Source organism: Protobothrops mucrosquamatus, unplaced genomic scaffold (genome assembly GCF_001527695.2).
Source record: "Protobothrops mucrosquamatus isolate PMUCROS unplaced genomic scaffold, P.Mucros_1.0 scaffold154, whole genome shotgun sequence".
Taxonomy (NCBI): Eukaryota; Metazoa; Chordata; class Lepidosauria; order Squamata; family Viperidae; genus Protobothrops; species Protobothrops mucrosquamatus.
The window spans coordinates 940,532-959,344 of NW_015386518.1; the positions used below are offsets into that span (position 1 = coordinate 940,532).

Consider the following 18,813-nt stretch of genomic DNA (forward strand, 5'->3'; position numbering starts at 1 on the left):
CTTAGCGGTCTTCTAGACCAACGTCCTGCTCAAGCAGGAGATCCTACAGAACAACAGAGTTGGAAGGGACCTTGGAGGTCTTCTAGTCCAACGTCCTGCTCAAGCAGGAGATCCTACAGAACAACAGAGTTGGAAGAGACCTTAGGGGTCTTCTAGTCCAACGTCCTGCTCAAGCAGGAAACCCTACTACAGCTGGAAGTTCAGGATTTGGGTGGAAAATATATCTACTCATAGACTTCTTTGGTTGTCCAAGCTGTATGGGACTTCTAGCAAGTAATGCCTCTCTGGATTTTGTTCATGGACTAATTGTGATTTTGTTCTACCTAGTTGAAGTAGGTAATTTTGGAAATCAAGCTAGCTTTGAGGGTCACTGTTCAGATCAGAGAGGAACAGATCCAAAATAGATTTTTTTAAAACTTGGCAACTTTAAGATTGTGGACTTTAACTCCCAGAATTCCTCAGCCAACCCTGGATTGGATTCACTTTAATCTAGTTTACATTTTGGCCCAACCCCGTTTAATTTTGTATAATTAAAATGAAATGGAATCAAATGGATCAACGCGAAGTTGTCTGCTCCACTAACTAGAATCTGCTTTGGGTTGTGGGTTTGTAAGAGGAATAATTCAGCCAAAAGGGGACTAGTTTTAATTCCTGAAAAGTTATCCTAGAAGCCAAATTCTTCATCAAAAACTACTCCACCCACGTCATCTCAGTCTGGCCTCTTTGGTGGAAACCCAGCTTCTGGTTTATGGTTTGGACCATTCTATAAACCGAGAACAGCCCATCATTTTAGTTAGAGAAACACCAGCTAATGATCTTGGAGCACCATCTTGTGGTTAATGAATAGGTAGCAGATTATGTTAACAAAATATGACTGGGTGTGGAATGTTTTAGAGTTGTGTTTCTCAACCTTGGCAACTTGAAGACGGGTGGATTTCAACTCCCAGAATTCTCCAGTGCATGCTAGCTGGGGAATTCTGGGAGTTGAAGTCCACATCGCTTCAACTTGTCAAGCCTTGCTTTAAAGAATTATATTATTTATGCCCAGGGGATAGAGAATAATAGAATTGGAAGGGACCCTAGAGATCTAATCCAAGAATGGAGATGCTATACTATTCTGGACGAATGGCTCTCCAATCTTTTCTTGAAAACCTCCAGTGATGGAGCACCCACAACTTCTGGAGGCAAGCTGTTCCACTGGTTAATCATTTTCACAGTCAGGAAGTTTCTCCAGGTTGGATCCAGGTTTCCATCTGTTACTTTCTTTTTTTTTCCCCTCATGTAGAAGTTCCATCATTTTCTACAAGATGGGTTGTGCCCTCAAATGTTTCTAACCCCAAAGCATCCACCCAAGAGCTAAAAGCCATCCCAGAAAGACGAACAGACACGATCTTTGTTAGAAGAAACTGCTCTTTATTGATCTTGTGTTCATTTCCATCACCAGTAGCCCACCCAAAACCCACTAACCCACCAAGTTTACCCCAAATCCAAAGTTAGGAAAAAAGCAGAGAAGAAAGGGGAAGGGAAAACACACAACTGTCGGTGTCCAACGATCTGATGGAGTTGACATTCGTTTCACCAACGGTGAACACGTTCTGTGACACTTTCAAGAACCAGGCTGGCTTCTGTTAGTCCACCTTGAAGGATACTCTTGACTGATGTCTTCAATTTGTTCTTCATCCTGGTTACTTCAGCTTTACTCTAATGGTTAGGATAGGTGGGGAAATATAGTGTTATTGAATATATTAAGGTTACAACTACAAACAAACCTGTTTGCTTCCTGGTCAAAGATGCCAAAATAAGGCCAAGGAACCCAGAAGATCTCCAGATGTTGATGGAACGACAATTCCCAGCAAATCTTGTCTTAGATAAGATGGACCAGAATTACTGGGAGATGTGGTTTCTCAAGATCTGGAGAACCATAGTTACCCCACTGCAGCTTACTCTGGCTTCTGCCTTCGTTTTCTAGTCCTTCCTGGCTGGCTTAAAGCTATGGGGCTCAGACCTTCTGAGTTCAGGGGCTCTGGGTCTGGAACTCTGCTGTGGACTCCTGGGGTCAAGCTCTCTCCGACGAGCATCAGAAGGACTCTCCACATCTCGTCCTGAATGTCTCCTTCGGGCATCTCCTTCTGGAAGTCTCTCCCTTTCACCATATCTGGAGGCACTTTCTGGAACTCTTCTCCGGTCTTCACCTCTGGTTTCAGGTTCAAGTGACATGGCACGTCTCCTCTCTCTCTCCCCATCCCGGGCTTCGCGTTCATAATGTTGTCTCTCCTGGTTGTCTTCTCGGTCAACTAATTCACGAGGCTGGGGCCTTCTCCTCCTATCAACCTCTCTTTCTCGGGAGTGAACTTCATTGTTACGGGGTCTTCTCTCATCATCTCTCCTCGGTTCTTCGTAACTTTGAGAGCGCTCATACTTGGGGTCTCTGGCTTCAGGTTCTTGGGATTGGGGTCTCCTTCTTCCACTCTCTGTTGCACGGGTTTCCTCCCGGCTGAACTCCTGCTCATCATCTTCAGGACGTTGGGACCTTCTGACCTCTTCAGACTCACGAGATCGGGAAGTTCTGTCCATGTTCTCAAGCTCAGAAGAATAGGGCCTCCTGCTCTCTCGCTCCCTGCGTTCCAGACCTTCTACTTCTGGTCTCCTTGAAGCTTCACGTGGTCGTGGTCTGTTCCACTCATCTTCAACACGTCTCCTTTCAGATCTTCTGACTTCTTCCTCTTCTGCCCGGATTGCTCTACGAACATCTTCTCTCGATTGAGGGACATAGCGTTCTTGTCTCCTCCTTCTCTCACCCTCCCTGTGGTCAGCTTCATGGGACTGAGATCTTCTCTCGCCTTCTCTGGACAATGAGCGACGCTCCACAGAATCATCTACTGGGCTTCGGTGACGAATCCGATCTCGGCGCTCATCAGCCGCACGGGGTTCAAGGGCACGAGACCTCCGCTCATTGTGCGCTTCCAGGTCCCTCCTTCCATCTTCGTGTTCTCGCCGTTCATGAGATGGCCGGCTTCTTTCAACATCGTACTCTGCATGATGGTTTCTGGGATCCACTCGGGCTTGAGAACCATATCTGAAGCGTCTTCCCTCAGCTTCCTGACGTTCAGTCTCTCGTACCTGACGTTGCCTCCTGTCTTCCCTCCTGGATGTGACTATTGGAGAATACAGGTCTTCTTCATCCCCATCCAAGAGATCCCGAGCTTCACGTCGGTCAATATCATTTCTTCTCACGAGCTCTTGGGACTGTCGGAGAGAGTCCTCTTCCCGTTGTTTCCGTTGACGAGGTTTTGGTGTCTCAATATCTTCCTGCCTTGTGGGCTCAGGGTGTCGTCGTCCAGGCTCTCTTTCCAGATGTTCCTGAGATGAACGGTGTCTCCTATCATCATCTCTCAACTCACGATCACGTCTTTCAAAGTGGCGGTCTTCTTCTTCTCCTTGAAGTTCACGGGAAAGTTCCCCTCGTCTGGCTTCTTCCACGGATTGAAGGGGGGTCCGGTCAGCACCCCGTCTCTCATGGACATCCTCTCCTCTCCTGTCCTCCTCCCTGAATTCCCGGCGGCTGCTTCCGTTCCTACGTGGTTCCTCGTTACGCACAGCTCTGCGCCTTTCCTCGTTGTATGAAAGACACTCCTGGGGATGCAAGACACTGTAGCAAGCGGTGGCCACTTCAAAGATGAGGAACAGGAACTCATTGAAGTCGACGAGATTATCTCCATTCAGGTCCAGCAGTTGGAAGGTCAGCTTGACAATTTGAGGGTCACGAGGGTTCTGGAAAAGCAGAAATCAACAACAAAAAAGGGGGCGTGTCAACTTTGAGACCAGACAACTCTTTCCAACGTCACCCAACCTCTAAAGATCCCAAACTAGCCTTCCACGTTTTGGCTAAAACTTCCTTACCTCTAGAATTTCACCAAATTCGTTTTGGAGGAGTCTTTTCATCTGCCTTCGCTTCATGGAGGAACCGTCCCTGTTCCTGTCGGCGTACTTCTGAAAGACCGCGATGATGGTGCAGATACTGTCCACGAGACCAGCCATGTTGGAGACTTTGCCTGCAGAAACCAGGGAGAGAAAATGTGCACCTCTATTGGAGTCCCGGGCTACGCAAATTCTCCATCCTCCCTGCCTTTTCTAAGCTTCGTTGCCCCCAAATAGGAGTCCTTGATCCTTTTCACCACCCCGGCTTCTCCTCTTTCCAGCCTGATCCAGCTCTTTCTGAATTTCTCAGCAAACTCCCAAGTTTAAATTTTTTTTTTCCCCCAGCGTAATAGAGAGAACTCGGTTGCAACTCACCCAGCTCAGTACACTCAACAGTGGGAAGCCTTCAGTGAAGTGTGGGAGAATCGCTGCTGTCCGGTTCCTTTTTATATATTCCTTAAGATGCTGACACCCTGCTTGGATGATAGANCAGCGGGAGATCCCATCTCAACAAGTCTCCAGAGATGGACCATCCCAGCGAGATACCACCACCATGCAGCAGCGGGAGATCCCATCTCAACAAGTCTTCAGAGATGGACCATCCCAGCGAGATACCACCAGCATGCAACAGCGGGAGATCCCATCTCAACAAGTCTTCAGAGATGGACCATCCCAGCGAGATACCACTGGCATGCAGCAGCGGGAGATCCCATCTCAACAAGTCTTCAGAGATGGACCATCCCAGCGAGATACCACCAGCATGCAGCAGCGGGAGATCTCTCCTCAACAAGCCTCCAGAGATGGACCATCCCAGCGAGATAACACTGGCACCCAGCAGTGGGAGACCCAAAACCCACAAGTGTCTCCTCGTCCTTCCCAGAAACTTGTACCCCCTAAGAAAGTTTTAGATAGAGAAGAATTGCCTCAGGAACAGGAGAGGGAGAAGACCAGGTTGGAGACCAGCTATGACGAGCAGTCCCAACAGGAAGAGGCTTCCACTCACCCAGCAACACAAACTTCAAGGGTGCAATCAGTTCAGAAAACAATTGAGGACATGATAAGGGGAAATCTCACCAGCCAAACTTCTTGGGCAGAAATGAGAACTGAGGAGACTTCTGCCCAGGGTGCTCTTCCACCCAGGCGCCGATGTCTCCAGGAACCCCTCAGCCCAGATCAAGAAGCAAACCAAGGTGTTCTTCAGAGCGCTCCCCAGCAATCATCCCAACAACGTCAGGTGGAAGAGCGGAGCACCACATGTCAGGAGGAAGTGACCTCCCAAACATCGGTGCAGGAAAGAAGAAGTCAACAGTCAGCTGTAGAGATGGAACAAATCTCCGCTGGGGAAGTCACCCGTGAACCCTCGCAAGAAACTCTTCAAAGGTCTTCTGGAGGAAGGAACCAGCAAGCGCAGGTTGAAGAAAGAAGATCAGCATCTTCTAGTCACACCAGGAATCCCCAGGTGGTCCAAATTTGTGAACGAGAATCCCGTTCTGTCACACTCGGACAGCGTGATGACCAAAAGAGAAGTCAATCTCAAGGAGTTGAGCAGCGTTCGGTTGCCCAACAGGACCAAGAAGTTCAAGCACCAGGACAGGTCATAAGTAGACGACAAGAACCTCAAATGCCAGTCTACAGACCTCATCAAGAAAAGGAAAAGTATCCTGCAACATTAGAACAACGCCAACGTGGTCCGTCAGAGCAGAGAGCTACATCTCAAGAAGTGACCAGGTCTCAAGTGGCTGAGAGATACCCACGCGGTGAGCCTGGAGAGCTCACCATTGTCCAATTCTCCCAAGATTCTTCTCCCAGACGCCCTGCCCAACCTTCCCAGTTTCAGCTAAAACAGAGGCCATTACAGTTCCCACCTCCATGGTCTACAAAGCAATAAACACTCCTTAGAACGCCCAGACACTCTCCACAAAACCATGGAAATGGAGATGATCCACCAAGATCAATCCATCTCACCCAGGACTTGTTGCAGCTTTGGAGAAAACCTTCCTGGGTTTTCTCACCAACTACATCTCCAAAATGTGGGTGGAGAAGCACAGCCCTCAGCTAGTTGTAGTAAATGCCCGGGGTGAGCTTGCATTTAGCTTGGTGGAACTCAAGTAGTTTAGATCTTGCTTTGCTTCTTTCTGAAGAACCAGGAATCCTTGCTTCAAACATGCTTTTACTTCTACCTGCAAGGAATCTTTGGGAAGAATCCTGAGGTCTTTGTAGCCATTTTTTTTCTCTCTCTCCTCATCTGTCTCCCAGTAGGCCCACTTAGCCTTGATATCACAAGAAGGACCTTGTGAAACTCAGGATGGGTGGTTTATTGGATACAGCCTCCACCTTCAGCTATCTTTTATCAAGTCAATAATATTTATCAGCAATCATTCCATAATTCAATAAAGGATTCAGTTTTACATTGAGTGAATGTCCCCATTATCCAATGGAAGGGCCATCCCTAGCTTAGATGAATGTCAAAAAGTTGACTTGTTCAACCTTGTGATGTAGACAATCAACTGTAAGGGTCAAAAACACATAGCTAAGCTTCAGGGGGATTCCTTGCACATCTCAACCAATCTAAATCATGGTTTCTAAAATTCTGCTTCTTTCTGTGATACAATAAAAAAAATATTTGCAAGCACACGTGGACTGCTTCCTTTTTACAAGACAATGATTTCATGCTTAAAAAGAAGTAACAATCGCCCAAACTGACGCCTTTCGAGTTTGTGATGGCCCTTCAATCATAGACTGCACGGTCTATGCAAGAGTGAGAAGCATCTCTGTTGTCTGGTGGTATCTACCTATGAAGTAGGGCTCTTTCTGGGACAGTTGACTCAGGAGTCATGTTCTACTCATAAGTAGAAATTGTTAAGGTCTACACCTGGACCTAGAAGAATTGGAAGGGACCTTAGAGGTCTTCTAGACCAACATCCTGCTCAAGCAGGAGACCCTTACAGAACAACAGAGTTGGAAGGGACCTTGGAGGTCTTCTAGTCCAACGTCCTGCTCAAGCAGGAGATCCTACAGAACAACAGAGTTGGAAGAGACCTTAGGGGTCTTCTAGTCCAACGTCCTGCTCAAGCAGGAAACCCTACTTCAGCTGGAAGTTCAGGATTTGGGTGGAAAATATATCTACTCATAGACTTCTTTGGTTGTCCAAGCTGTAGGGGACTTCTAGCAAGTAATGCCTCTCTGGATTTTGTTCATGGACTAATTGTGATTTTGTTCTACCTAGTTGAAGTAGGTAATTTTGGAAATCAAGCTAGCTTTGAGGGTCACTGTTCAGATCAGAGAGGAACAGATCCAAAATAGATTTTTTTTAAAACTTGGCAACTTTAAGATTTGTGGACTTTAACTCCCAGAATTCCTCAGCCAACCCTGGATTGGATTCACTTTAATCTAGTTTACATTTTGGCCCAACCCCGTTTAATTTTGTATAATTAAAATGAAATGGAATCAAATGGATCAACGTGAAGTTGTCTGCTCCACTAACTAGAATCTGCTTTGGTTTGTGGGTTTGTAAGAGGAATATTTCAGCCAAAAGGGGACTAGTTTTAATTCCTGAAAAGTTATCCTAGAAGCCAAATTCTTCATCAAAAACTACTCCACCCACGTCATCTCAGTCTGGCCTCTTTGGTGGAAACCCAGCTTCTGGTTTATGGTTTGGACCATTCTATAAACCGAGAACAGCCCATCATTTTAGTTAGAGAAACACCAGCTAATGATCTTGGAGCACCATCTTGTGGTTAATGAATAGGTAGCAGATTATGTTAACAAAATATGACTGGGTGTGGAATGTTTTAGAGTTGTGTTTCTCAACCTTGGCAACTTGAAGACGGGTGGATTTCAACTCCCAGAATTCTCCAGTGCATGCTAGCTGGGGAATTCTGGGAGTTGAAGTCCACATCGCTTCAACTTGTCAAGCCTTGCTTTAAAGAATTATATTCTCTATGCCCAGGGGATAGAGAATAATAGAATTGGAAGGGACCCTAGAGATCTAATCCAAGAATGGAGATGCTCTCCAATCTTTTCTTGAAAACCTCCAGTGATGGAGCACCCACAACTTCTGGAGGCAGGCTGTTCCACTGGTTAATCATTTTCACAGTCAGGAAATTTCTCCAGGTTGGATCCAGGTTTCCATCTGTTACTTTCTTTTTTTTTCCCCTCATGTAGAAGTTCCATCATTTTCTACAAGATGGGTTGTGCCCTCAAATGTTTCTAACCCCAAAGCATCCACCCAAGAGCTAAAAGCCATCCCAGAAAGACGAACAGACACGATCTTTGTTAGAAGAAACTGCTCTTTATTGATCTTGTGTTCATTTCCATCACCAGTAGCCCACCCAAAACCCACTAACCCACCAAGTTTACCCCAAATCCAAAGTTAGGAAAAAAGCAGAGAAGAAAGGGGAAGGAAAAACACACAACTGTCGGTGTCCACCGATCTGATGGAGTTGACGTTCGTTTCACCAACGATGAACACGTTCTGTGACACTTTCAAGAACCAGGCTGGCTTCTGTTAGTCCACCTTGAAGGATACTCTTGACTGATGTCTTCAATTTGTTCTTCATCCTGGTTACTTCAGCTTTACTCTAATGGCTAGGATAGGTGGGGAAATATAGCGTTATTGGATATATTAAGGTTACAACTACAAACAAACCTGTTTGCTTCCTGGTCAAAGATGCCAAAATAAGGCCAAGGAACCCAGAAGATCTCCAGATGTTGATGGAACGATAATGCCCAGCAACTCTTGCCTTAGATAAGATGGACCAGAATTACTGGGAGATGTGGTTTCTCAAGATCTGGAGAACCATAGTTACCCCACTGCAGCTTACTCTGGCTTCTGCCTTCGTTTTCTAGTCCTTCCTGGCTGGCTTAAAGCTACGGGGCTCAGACCTTCTGAGTTCAGGGGCTCTGGGTCTGGAACTCTGCTGTGGACTCCTGGGGTCAAGCTCTCTCCGACGAGCATCAGATGGACTCTCCACATCTCGTCCTGAATGTCTCCTTCGGGCATCTCCTTCTGGAAGTCTCTCCCTTTCACCATATCTGGAGGCACTTTCTGGAAGTCTTCTCCGGTCTTCACCTTTGGTTTCAGGTTCAAGTGACATGGCACGTCTCCTCTCTCTCTCCCCATCCCGGGCTTCGCGTTCATAATGTTGTCTCTCCTGGTTATCTTCTCGGTCAACTAATTCACGAGGCTGGGGCCTTCTCCTCCTATCAACTTCTCTTTCTGGGGAGTGAACTTCATTGTTACGGGGTCTTCTCTCATCATCTCTCCTCGGTTCTTCGTAACTTTGAGAGCGCTCATACTTGGGGTCTCTGGCTTCAGGTTCTTGGGATTGGGGTCTCCTTCTTCCACTCTCTGTTGCACGGGTTTCCTCCCAGCTGAACTCCTGCTCATCATCTTCAGGACGTTGGGACCTTCTGACTTCTTCAGACTCACGAGATCGGGAAGGTCTGTCCATGTTCTCAAACTCAGAAGAATAGGGCCTCCTGCTCTCTCGCTCCCTGCGTTCCAGACCTTCCACTTCTGGTCTCCTTGAAGCTTCACGTGGTCGTGGTCTGCTCCACTCATCTTCAACACGTCTCCTTTCAGATCTTCTGACTTCTTCCTCTTCTGCCCGGATTGCTCTACGAACATCTTCTCTCGATTGAGGGACATAGCGTTCTTGTCTCCTCCTTCTCTCACCCTCCCTGTGGTCAGCTTCATGGGACTGAGATCTTCTCTCGCCTTCTCTGGACAATGAGCGATGCTCCACAGAATCATCTACTGGGCTTCGGTGATGAATCCGATCTCGGCGCTCATCAGCCACACGGGGTTCAAGGGCACGAGACCTCTGCTCATTGTGCGCTTCCAGGTCCCTCCTTCCATCTTCGTGTTCTCGCCGTTCATGAGATGGCCGGCTTCTTTCAACATCGTACTCTGCACGATGGTTTCTGGGATCCACTCGGGCTTGAGAACCATATCTGAAGCGTCTTCCCTCAGCTTCCTGACGTTCAGTCTCTCGTCCCTGACGTTGCCTCCTGTCTTCCCTCCTGGATGTGACTATTGGAGAATACAGGTCTTCTTCATCCCCATCCAAGGGATCCCGAGCTTCACGTCGGTCAATATCATTTCTTCTCACGAGCTCTTGGGACTGTCGGAGAGAGTCCTCTTCCCGTTGTTTCAGTTGACGAGGTTTTGGTGTCTCAATATCTTCCTGCCTTGTGGGCTCAGGGTGTCGTCGTCCAGGCTGTCTTTCCAGATGTTCCTGAGATGAACGGTGTCTCCTATCATCATCTCTCAACTCACGATCACGTCTTTCAAAGTGGCGGTCTTCTTCTTCTTCTCCTTGAAGTTCACGGGAAAGTTCCCCTCGTCTGGCTTCTTCCACGGATTGAAGGGGGGTCCGGTCAGCACCCCGTCTCTCATGGACATCCTCTCCTCTCCTGTCTTCCTCCCTGAATTCCCGGCGGTTGCTTCCGTTCCTACGTGGTTCCTCGTTACGCACAGCTCTGCTCCTTTCCTCGTTGTATGAAAGACACTCCTGGGGATGCAAGACACTGTAGCAAGCGGTGGCCACTTCAAAGATGAGGAACAGGAACTCATTGAAGTCGACGAGATTATCTCCATTCAGGTCCAGCAGTTGGAAGGTCAGCTTGACAATTTGAGGGTCACGAGGGTTCTGGAAAAGCAGAAATCAACAACAAAAAAGGGGGCGTGTCAACTTTGAGACCAGACAACTCTTTCCAATGTCACCCAACCTCTAAAGATCCCAAACTAGCCTTCCACGTTTTGGCTAAAACTTCCTTACCTCTAGAATTTCACCAAATTCGTTTTGGAGGAGTCTTTTCATCTGCCTTCGCTTCATGGAGGAACCGTCCCTGTTCCTGTCGGCGTACTTCTGAAAGACCGCGATGATGGTGCAGATACTGTCCACGAGACCAGCCATGTTGGAGACTTTGCCTGCAGAAACCAGGGAGAGAAAATGTGCACCTCTATTGGAGTCCCGGGCTACGCAAACTCTCCATCCTCCCTGCCTTTTCTAAGCTTCGTTGCCCCCAAATAGGAGTCCTTGATCCTTTTCACCACCCCGGTTTCTCCTCTTTCCAGCCTGATCTGGCTCTTTCTGAATTTCTCAGCAAACTCCCAAGTTTAAATTTTTTTTTTCCCCCAGCGTAATAGAGAGAACTCGGTTGCAACTCACCCAGCTCAGTACACTCAACAGTGGGAAGCCTTCAGTGAAGTGTGGGAGAATCGCTGCTGTCCGGTTCCTTTTTATATATTCCTTAAGATGCTGACACCCTGCTTGGATGATAGATAAATTTATGTCCAGCCCAGCCAATCTTGCAACACCTCACCTCTTTCAAGCAGGTTGTTAATCCTCGTATTTCAACTTACCCCCTTAGAGCTGCCTTTTTTTTAAAATAAACACACCAAAATAACAGGGAACAACCGGAATTCTATCTTCCTTGGTTAGATATCCGATTAAATATTACGTGGGTGGGAGAGGCACCCTTACCGGTTAATGAGAAGGGGGGTTTTAAGGAGAGACTGGACAGCAGTTTGTCTGAAGTGGTATAGGGTCTCCTGCTTGAGCAGGGGGCTGGACTAGAAGACCTCCAGGGTCCCTTCCAGCTCTCCTATTCTGTATTCTGAGCAGGGGGCTGGATTAGAAGACCTCCAGGGTCCCTTCCAGCTCTCCTATTCTGTATTCTGAGCAGGGGGTTGGACTAGAAGACCTCCAGGGTCCCTTCCAGCTCTCCTATTCTGTATTCTGAGCAGGGGGGCTGGACTAGAAGACCTCCAGGGTCCCTTCCAGCTCTCCTATTCTGTATTCTGAGCAGGGGGGCTGGACTAGAAGACCTCCAGGGTCCCTTCCAGCTCTCTTATTCTGTATTCTGAGCAGGGGGTTGGACTAGAAGACCTCCAGGGTCCCTTCCAGCTCTCCTATTCTGTATTCTGAGCAGGGGGTTGGACTAGAAGACCTCCTGGGTCCCTTTCAACTCTCTTATTCTGTATTCTGAGCAGGGGGTTGGACTAGAAGACCTCCTGGGTCCCTTTCAACTCTCTTATTCTGTATTCTGAGCAGGGGGTTGGACTAGAAGACCTCCTGGGTCCCTTTCAACTCTAGTCTGTGACAGCTGACTTATAACCGTTCATTTAGTGACTGTCTGAAGTTACAACGGTGCTGAAAAATGCAACTGGTCCTCGCACGTACGACTTTTGTAGCACCCCCACATTCTGCAATCTTTGACTAATCATTCCTGCTTTTCAAAAGGTGGGGAGATACATTTTTTTTAAAACCAATCGTCAAGATAAGTAATACCTTGAGCAAATGAACAGCCCACACCCTTGGGCTAATAATAATAATAATAATAATACCCATTTTAGACCTCGAGAGGGGGAGGACTGGAGCACCTCACGTATTTACCGTTCTGAACAAGGGAAGGAGGAGATCCAGGGAAGGCCCCAGGCGCGGAAGCTCAGAGGTCTGGAGAAGCACCACGTGTGTCGTGCGTTGAAATTCCGTTTTTCCAAAAGATCCAGGCATTCTGGAGAAATTCGTGATGACGGTCAATTCCCTAGTGTGGTTCAGAAGCAGCTTCTCTCAGAAGGGAAGATCATGGAGACCAGCCATGAGGGATGCTCCTGTTTGAAAGGGTTTTGCTAGGTGGGGAAGAAAAAGTGGTAATATTTCCACCCTCTAACATTTGGGGCCAGACATCATCATCATCTTCATCATCATCATCATCATCATCATCATGTTGGAAGTGATCTTGGAGGTCATCTAGTCCAACCCGCTGCCCAGGCAGGAGTCCCTATACCATTTCAGACAAATGGCTGTCCAGTCTCTTCTTAAAAACTTCCAGTGTTGGAGCATCCACAACTTCTGGAGGCAGGTTGTTCCACTGGTTAATTGTTCCTACTGTCAGGAAGTTTCTCCTTAGTTCCAGGTTGCTTCTCTCCTTGGTTAGTTTCCACAATGTAAAAAAGAGGTTGAGACTCTAGAAAGAGTGCAGAGAGGAGCAACAAACACGATCAGGGGACTGGAGGCTAAAACATACAAGGAACGGTTGCTGGAATTGGGTATGCCTAGTTTAATGAGGAGAAGGACGAGGGGGGACATGATAGCAGTCTTCCAGTATCTCAGGGGCTGCCCCAAAGAAGAGGGAGTCAAGCTCTTCTCCAAAGCGCCTGAAGGCAGGACAAGAAGCAACGGATGGAAACTCATCAAGGAGAGAAGCAACCTGGAATTAAGGAGAAATTTCCTGACAGTTAGAACAATTAACCAGTGGAACAACCTGCCTCCAGAAGCGGTGAATGCTCCAACACTGGAAATTTTTAAGAAGAGATTGGACAACCATTTGTCCAAAGTGGTATAGGGTTTCCTGCCTGAGCAGGGGGTTGGACTAGAAGACCTCCAAGGTCCCTTCCAACTCTGTTCTTCTATTCTATTCTAAAAATCCTGCAAGTCAAAAGTTCAACCAACTGTTGGCCTCTTGACAAGATCCATCATCCACACTTAGCCATGCCTTGAAGCTTTTTTGGGGGGGGGGAAGCTCTTAAAACCTTGGAAGGACACCAGATGACCACGTTGTGTCGGCACCGAGTCACAGCCTGCTTTTTCATCCAAATACTTTCCTGAAATCACAACTTAGACCCTACTGTGCTCATACGGGTGATGCTGTTGAATACAAGGCTGGGTGTGCTGCGGGTTGGAGAAACAACTGAAGGAAGAGAGAGTTTCCTTTTGACTTCTTACAAAGAAGCTGACACCACTGAATTCAGCAAGAAGAAGGATCAGAAGGTCTCTACCTTCTCACGAGCATCATCAAACCAGGTCCCTTTGGGGCCCAAGAGTTTTATTTAAAAGCCGGAACTTGCAGCCCACCTGAGACGTTGCCTTCTCCGCTTTGAGAAGACACCCATTTAAATTTAACCATGAGAGAGGAGTTAAGGTATCATTATCCAAGGCGTAATTAGCCCAGCCACTCCAACAAGTGGCTACAGGACAAAAATTACTCACATCCTTTTCTGCAGGGAATGAAAAAATAACAAGGAGGTGGCCGCGACGGGCTGAACAAACAAGGCAGGGACCCTTAAAATAAAGTGATAAATGGTGTAGGGCTAAGGACCAGAGAACTTTGAAAGAACAGAACAAAAGGAATATTTCTGAAGATAGTCAGGGTTGACCCGCCTTGCTCAAAACGTTGGTGGTTTGGGCAAACCAAGGCTGGCTCAAAGTTCTTGAGAACTTCTCAGCCCTCCAAAAACAAAGGTCCCCTTCTTTTGGGGATCCATCTGCGGAGGTCATATTACACCCCTGAGCAGTGTGCTGCAGCTGCCAAAAAAGCCAACACAATTGGAAAGGGAGAGGACAATCACATAAGCTTGGGGTCCTGGAGAACACGCAACCCCCCCCCCCAAAAAAAAACCCTGGTTCTGCTTCTCCTTGCACATTTTCTTTGCAAGGAAAATAAGAAAAGGTATAAAAGGTGAAGCCTGGGAAGAGAAAACGGTCCTTCACCAAGGCCATTTGTTTGACTCCCTCCATTGGTGACAGAAGTTTCTTTGAGGTTCTCCTGCTGGGTGATGACAGAGATTTGAACCTCTCCCATTCTTGGTCTACAAGTTCTATCATTATGGGGTAGATTGCTTCCCAACCTGGAGGAAAGATGGATAGAGATAAAAGCCGTTGATGGATCCCATCTGGACCTTAATCCGTGGAAATCTGCGCCCGATCAAACCATAACTCCTGATGGTGTCACGAGATCTCAAGTCCTCCTGCCAAGGCTTAAACATCCTTACTTCTGGAAACCAACCTTAGTTTTTGAACTTCAGGCAAATTAAGAAATCTCCACGTGCTGTGGAATTCATCTCTTCCAGCCTTTACATTGTACGATGTCCAGATAAAAACCAGACGTGGACACCTCAGAAGCTGGGAGATGTTGAAGATCATCCCACAAGCTATGGAAGGCACGTTTCCCCCCCCCCTCCCTCTTTTAAAATTGCAGAAAGACAGCAAATGCTATTTTGGACTCTCTTTTTTTTCCATTTTGAGGAACGTGACAACTCAAAGGTGGAAATACAAGTCGCCGAGCAATTTGTTCAGAAGACACAAAGGTGGAACAAGTCGGGCTGAAGATGAATCAGGTCATCCTCTGAAGAGGGTGTCACCTTGCATGTTACAATTAGCCAACCTATAAAAGGGGGTTCAGCTTGCTGGCATTCCCACACTTTTGTCTCTGAGGCTGCTCACCTAATTCTGCTGAGCTGGGTGAGTTGAAAAATTGGGGTGGGGGGGACATTAGGAGAGGGGACAACTTGGAGGCTGAGCAACCCCTTAGAGCAGAGGTCCCCAACCTTGGCCACTTTATGACTTGTGGATTTCAACTCTCAGAATTCTCTTTGGGGCCACCCTAGAAAAATAGAAACCCTTCTTCATTGTCCCTTTTCCTGTCTTTTCAGAAAAGGACTTCAGGATGAGCTACTTTCTGGACAGTGTCTGCACCATTGTGGGAATCTTTCACAAGTATGCCCGATGCCAGGATGGCAACCTCGCTCTGAACCGGAGAGAAATGAAGACGCTTATCCAGAAAGAGTTTGGTGAAGTCTTGGAGGTGAGCGCCAACTGTGGGGATGAGGGACTAGACTGAGCAATGCCCACCGTGATGAATTTTCAGGAGCCTTCATTTATTTATTTATTATTTATTTATTAATTATATTTCTACCCCGCCCTTCTCCCTGCGGACTCAGGGCGGCTTACAACCATTCAAAAACAAATACACAAATACAAAAATGCCAAACTCAACATGCCAATTAAAATGAGACATTACTCTAGAACCGAAAATTCATTTTAAATTATTTTAAAACCAAATTAAAATAACCCTTAGACCAGTCCTGCTAACTTGAATAGCCATGTCTTGAGGGCGCGGCGGAAGGAGGGGAGATCCGGAATCACCCGGATCTCTGGGGGCAGCTCGTTCCAAAGGGTGGGAGCTCCAACAGAGAAGGCCCTCCCCCTGGGGGTCGCCAGCCGGCACTGTCTGGCTGACGGCACCCTGAGGAGACCCTCTCTGTGGGAGCGTATCGGCCGATGAGAGGTAATCGGAGGCAGAAGGCGGTCTCGGAGCCATGTCCTGATTGCAGCATTCATCCATGTTCTGGCTAGATCCTGCACTGTCCAAAGTGAATCCTTACATGGGGCTCCTTCAGTGGAGAAGGTCAACCCGGGCTTGATGGACACCTGTCAGAGATGGTCTGGTGGAGCCTATTCTAGGAGCCAGGAAGTGGACTAGAGAACCTCTAGGGTCCCGTCCACGAGCCTAGAAACACCCTGAGCTACAACACAGAAATGGGGTAAAAATCAGGGGATACATCTAGGCTGCGCAAAGACCAAATTTGGGGTTGAAAGGATGACATGGCTCATTTCCAGTTGCTTCCAGGGAGCAGTTGGGTCAGCCAACCACTCGGCACTCCTAATGGGACAACCTATATTTGGATGTCATTCCACTTAAAAAACCAAAAATGATCAACTTAAGAGTGAAAACTGTTGAGGTGCTAGTGGTGACTGGAATGACCAAACTAACCCTCTTTCTTTTTGATTTCTCTTCCCTTCCAGAATCCTTGCGACCCTCAGATGATTGAGCTCACTTTCAAGCTGCTGGACGTCAATGGAGACAGCTTGGTGGACTTCAACGAGTACCTGATTTTTGTCTTCCAAATCGCCAAAGGCTGTTACAGGTACCTGCAGCCCAGAGAGTATCTTCTTCGGGATGAAAGTAGCAGAGCCCTACATGAGGGAGAATCAGGAGGGTCCAAAAGAGAACATCGGCAGCTTCAGGATGGGGAAAGGAGAGGAGACTATGTCCCTGAGAGACGAGATTTGGATGGGACTTCCCTATGTTCCACGGAGGAAGGAAGACGGAGGGAGCTGCTGGGACGCTACCTTCCCATTGGACCTGTAGAAGAAGAAGATGAAGAAGAAGAAGAAGAAGAAGACCACAACTATGAAGAACATGATCGTGAGTTGAGGGATGGTCATAGGAGAGACTATCTATCTTGGGAACATCAGGAAAGGGATCCTGAAGGACGTTATCTTGACTCACAAAGGCAGGAAGATATTGAGATACCAAAACCTCGTCAACTGAGACAACGGGAATCAGCCCTAGAAGATGTCTCTCCACGCCAGCCCCAAGAACTCGTGAGAAGAAATGACATCAACAGACATGAAGCTCATGACCCCTTGGATGAAGAAGACCTGTATTCTCCAATAGTCGTATCCAGGAGGGAAGAAGTGAGGCAACGCCGTGGCCAAGAGACTAAGGGAAGACTCTTCAGATGTGGTTCTCAAGCACGAGTGGATCATGCAGAATACGATGTTGAAAGAAGCCGGCCATCTCATGAACGGCGAGAACGCGAAGATGGAAGGAGGGACCTGGAAGCGCACAATGAGCGGAGGTCTCGTGCCTTTGAACCCCGTAGGGCTGATGAGCGCCGAGATCAGATTCGTCACCGAAGCCCAGTAGATGATTTTGTGAAGCGTCGCTCATTGTCCAGAGTAGGAGAAAGAAGATCGCAGTCCCCTGAAGCTGACCAGAGGGAGGGTGAGAGAAGGAGGAGACAAGAACGCTATGTCTTTCAATCGAGAGAAGATGTTCATAGAGCAATCCAGGCAGAAGAGGAAGAAGTCAGAAGATCTGAAAGGAGACGTGTTGAAGATGAGTGGAACAGACCACGACCACGTGAAGCTTCAAGGAGACCAGAAGTGGAAGGTCTGGAACGCAGGGAGCGAGAGAGCAGGAGGCCCTATTCTTCTGAGTTTGAGAACATGGACAGACCTTCCCAATCTCGTGAGTCTGAAGAGGTCAGAAGGTCCCAACATCCTGAAGATGATGAGCAGGAGTTCAGCCGGGAGGAAACCCGTGCAACAGAGAGTGGAAGAAGGAGACCCCAATCCCAAGAACCTGAAGCCAGAGACCCCAAGTATGAGCGCTCTCAAAGTTACGAAGAACTGAGGAGAGATGATCAGAGAAGACCCCGTGATTATGAAGTTCACGCCCTAGAAAAGGATGTTGCAAGAAGGAGAAGGCTCCAGCCTCATCAATCACCCGAGAGAGAAGACCACCAGGAGAGGCAACGGTATTATGAACATGAATCTTCCCAATCTCGTGAGTCTGAAGGCAGAGGAGAGGTCAGAAGGTCCCAACGTCCTGAGGACCTAGAGCGGAGAAGGCGGGAGTTCAGCCGGGAGGAAACCAGAGTAATGGAAGTTAGGAGGAGGAGATCCCAGTCCCTTGAACCTCTGGCCAGGGACATCAGGTACATCCGATCTCAAAGATATGAAGAGCCAAGGAGAGATGATCAGAGAAGACCCCGTGATTATGAAGTTCACTCCCTAGAAAGGGATGTTGCAAGAAGGAGAAGGATCCAGCCTCGTCAATCACCTGAGAGAGAAGACAACCAGGAGAGGCAACAGTATTATGAACATGAATCTTGGGAGAACGAAAGAGACGGGAGAAGGCCTCAGTTACGTTACTCAGAGCCCAGAGAGAGGGAGATGAGAAAGCATCAGCTGGTTGACTCACGAGTTGATGAAAGGGAACAACTGCAGTCAAGAGAAGCAGTCGCCAGACCAACACAACCTGATAGATTTTCTTCATCTGATAGTTCAGAAGACTATGACCAGACTGGACAACAGATATTTGAGTCCAGACATACTCTACAAAGAGAAGGGAGGGGACAACGGTATAGTAGACTAAGCAGTGGCCAGAGACAAATCTGGGCAATTGATATCGCTCAAAGAGAAGGTGAAGGGCAAAGGAGAACCAATGTTGAGATTAGAGATGTTGACCAGTTCCGTGGTGTTGACCACAGAGAGAGTGAGCACCAGAGAAGAACCTCCATACGTGATTCTGAGGGTG

General features: G+C 47.7%; 1 protein-coding gene across 1 annotated transcript; it reads left to right on the forward strand.

Annotated features, from left to right (window-relative positions):
- The first annotated feature begins 15,372 nt into the window (after positions 1 to 15,372).
- TCHHL1 (trichohyalin like 1) lies at positions 15,373 to 17,418 on the forward strand. The gene is made up of 3 exons (XM_029283622.1): positions 15,373 to 15,510; positions 16,512 to 16,671; positions 17,375 to 17,418. Exons 1-3 carry the CDS (start codon positions 15,373 to 15,375, stop codon positions 17,416 to 17,418), a joined length of 342 nt encoding a protein of 113 aa, XP_029139455.1.
- The last annotated feature ends 1,395 nt before the right edge of the window (positions 17,419 to 18,813 follow it).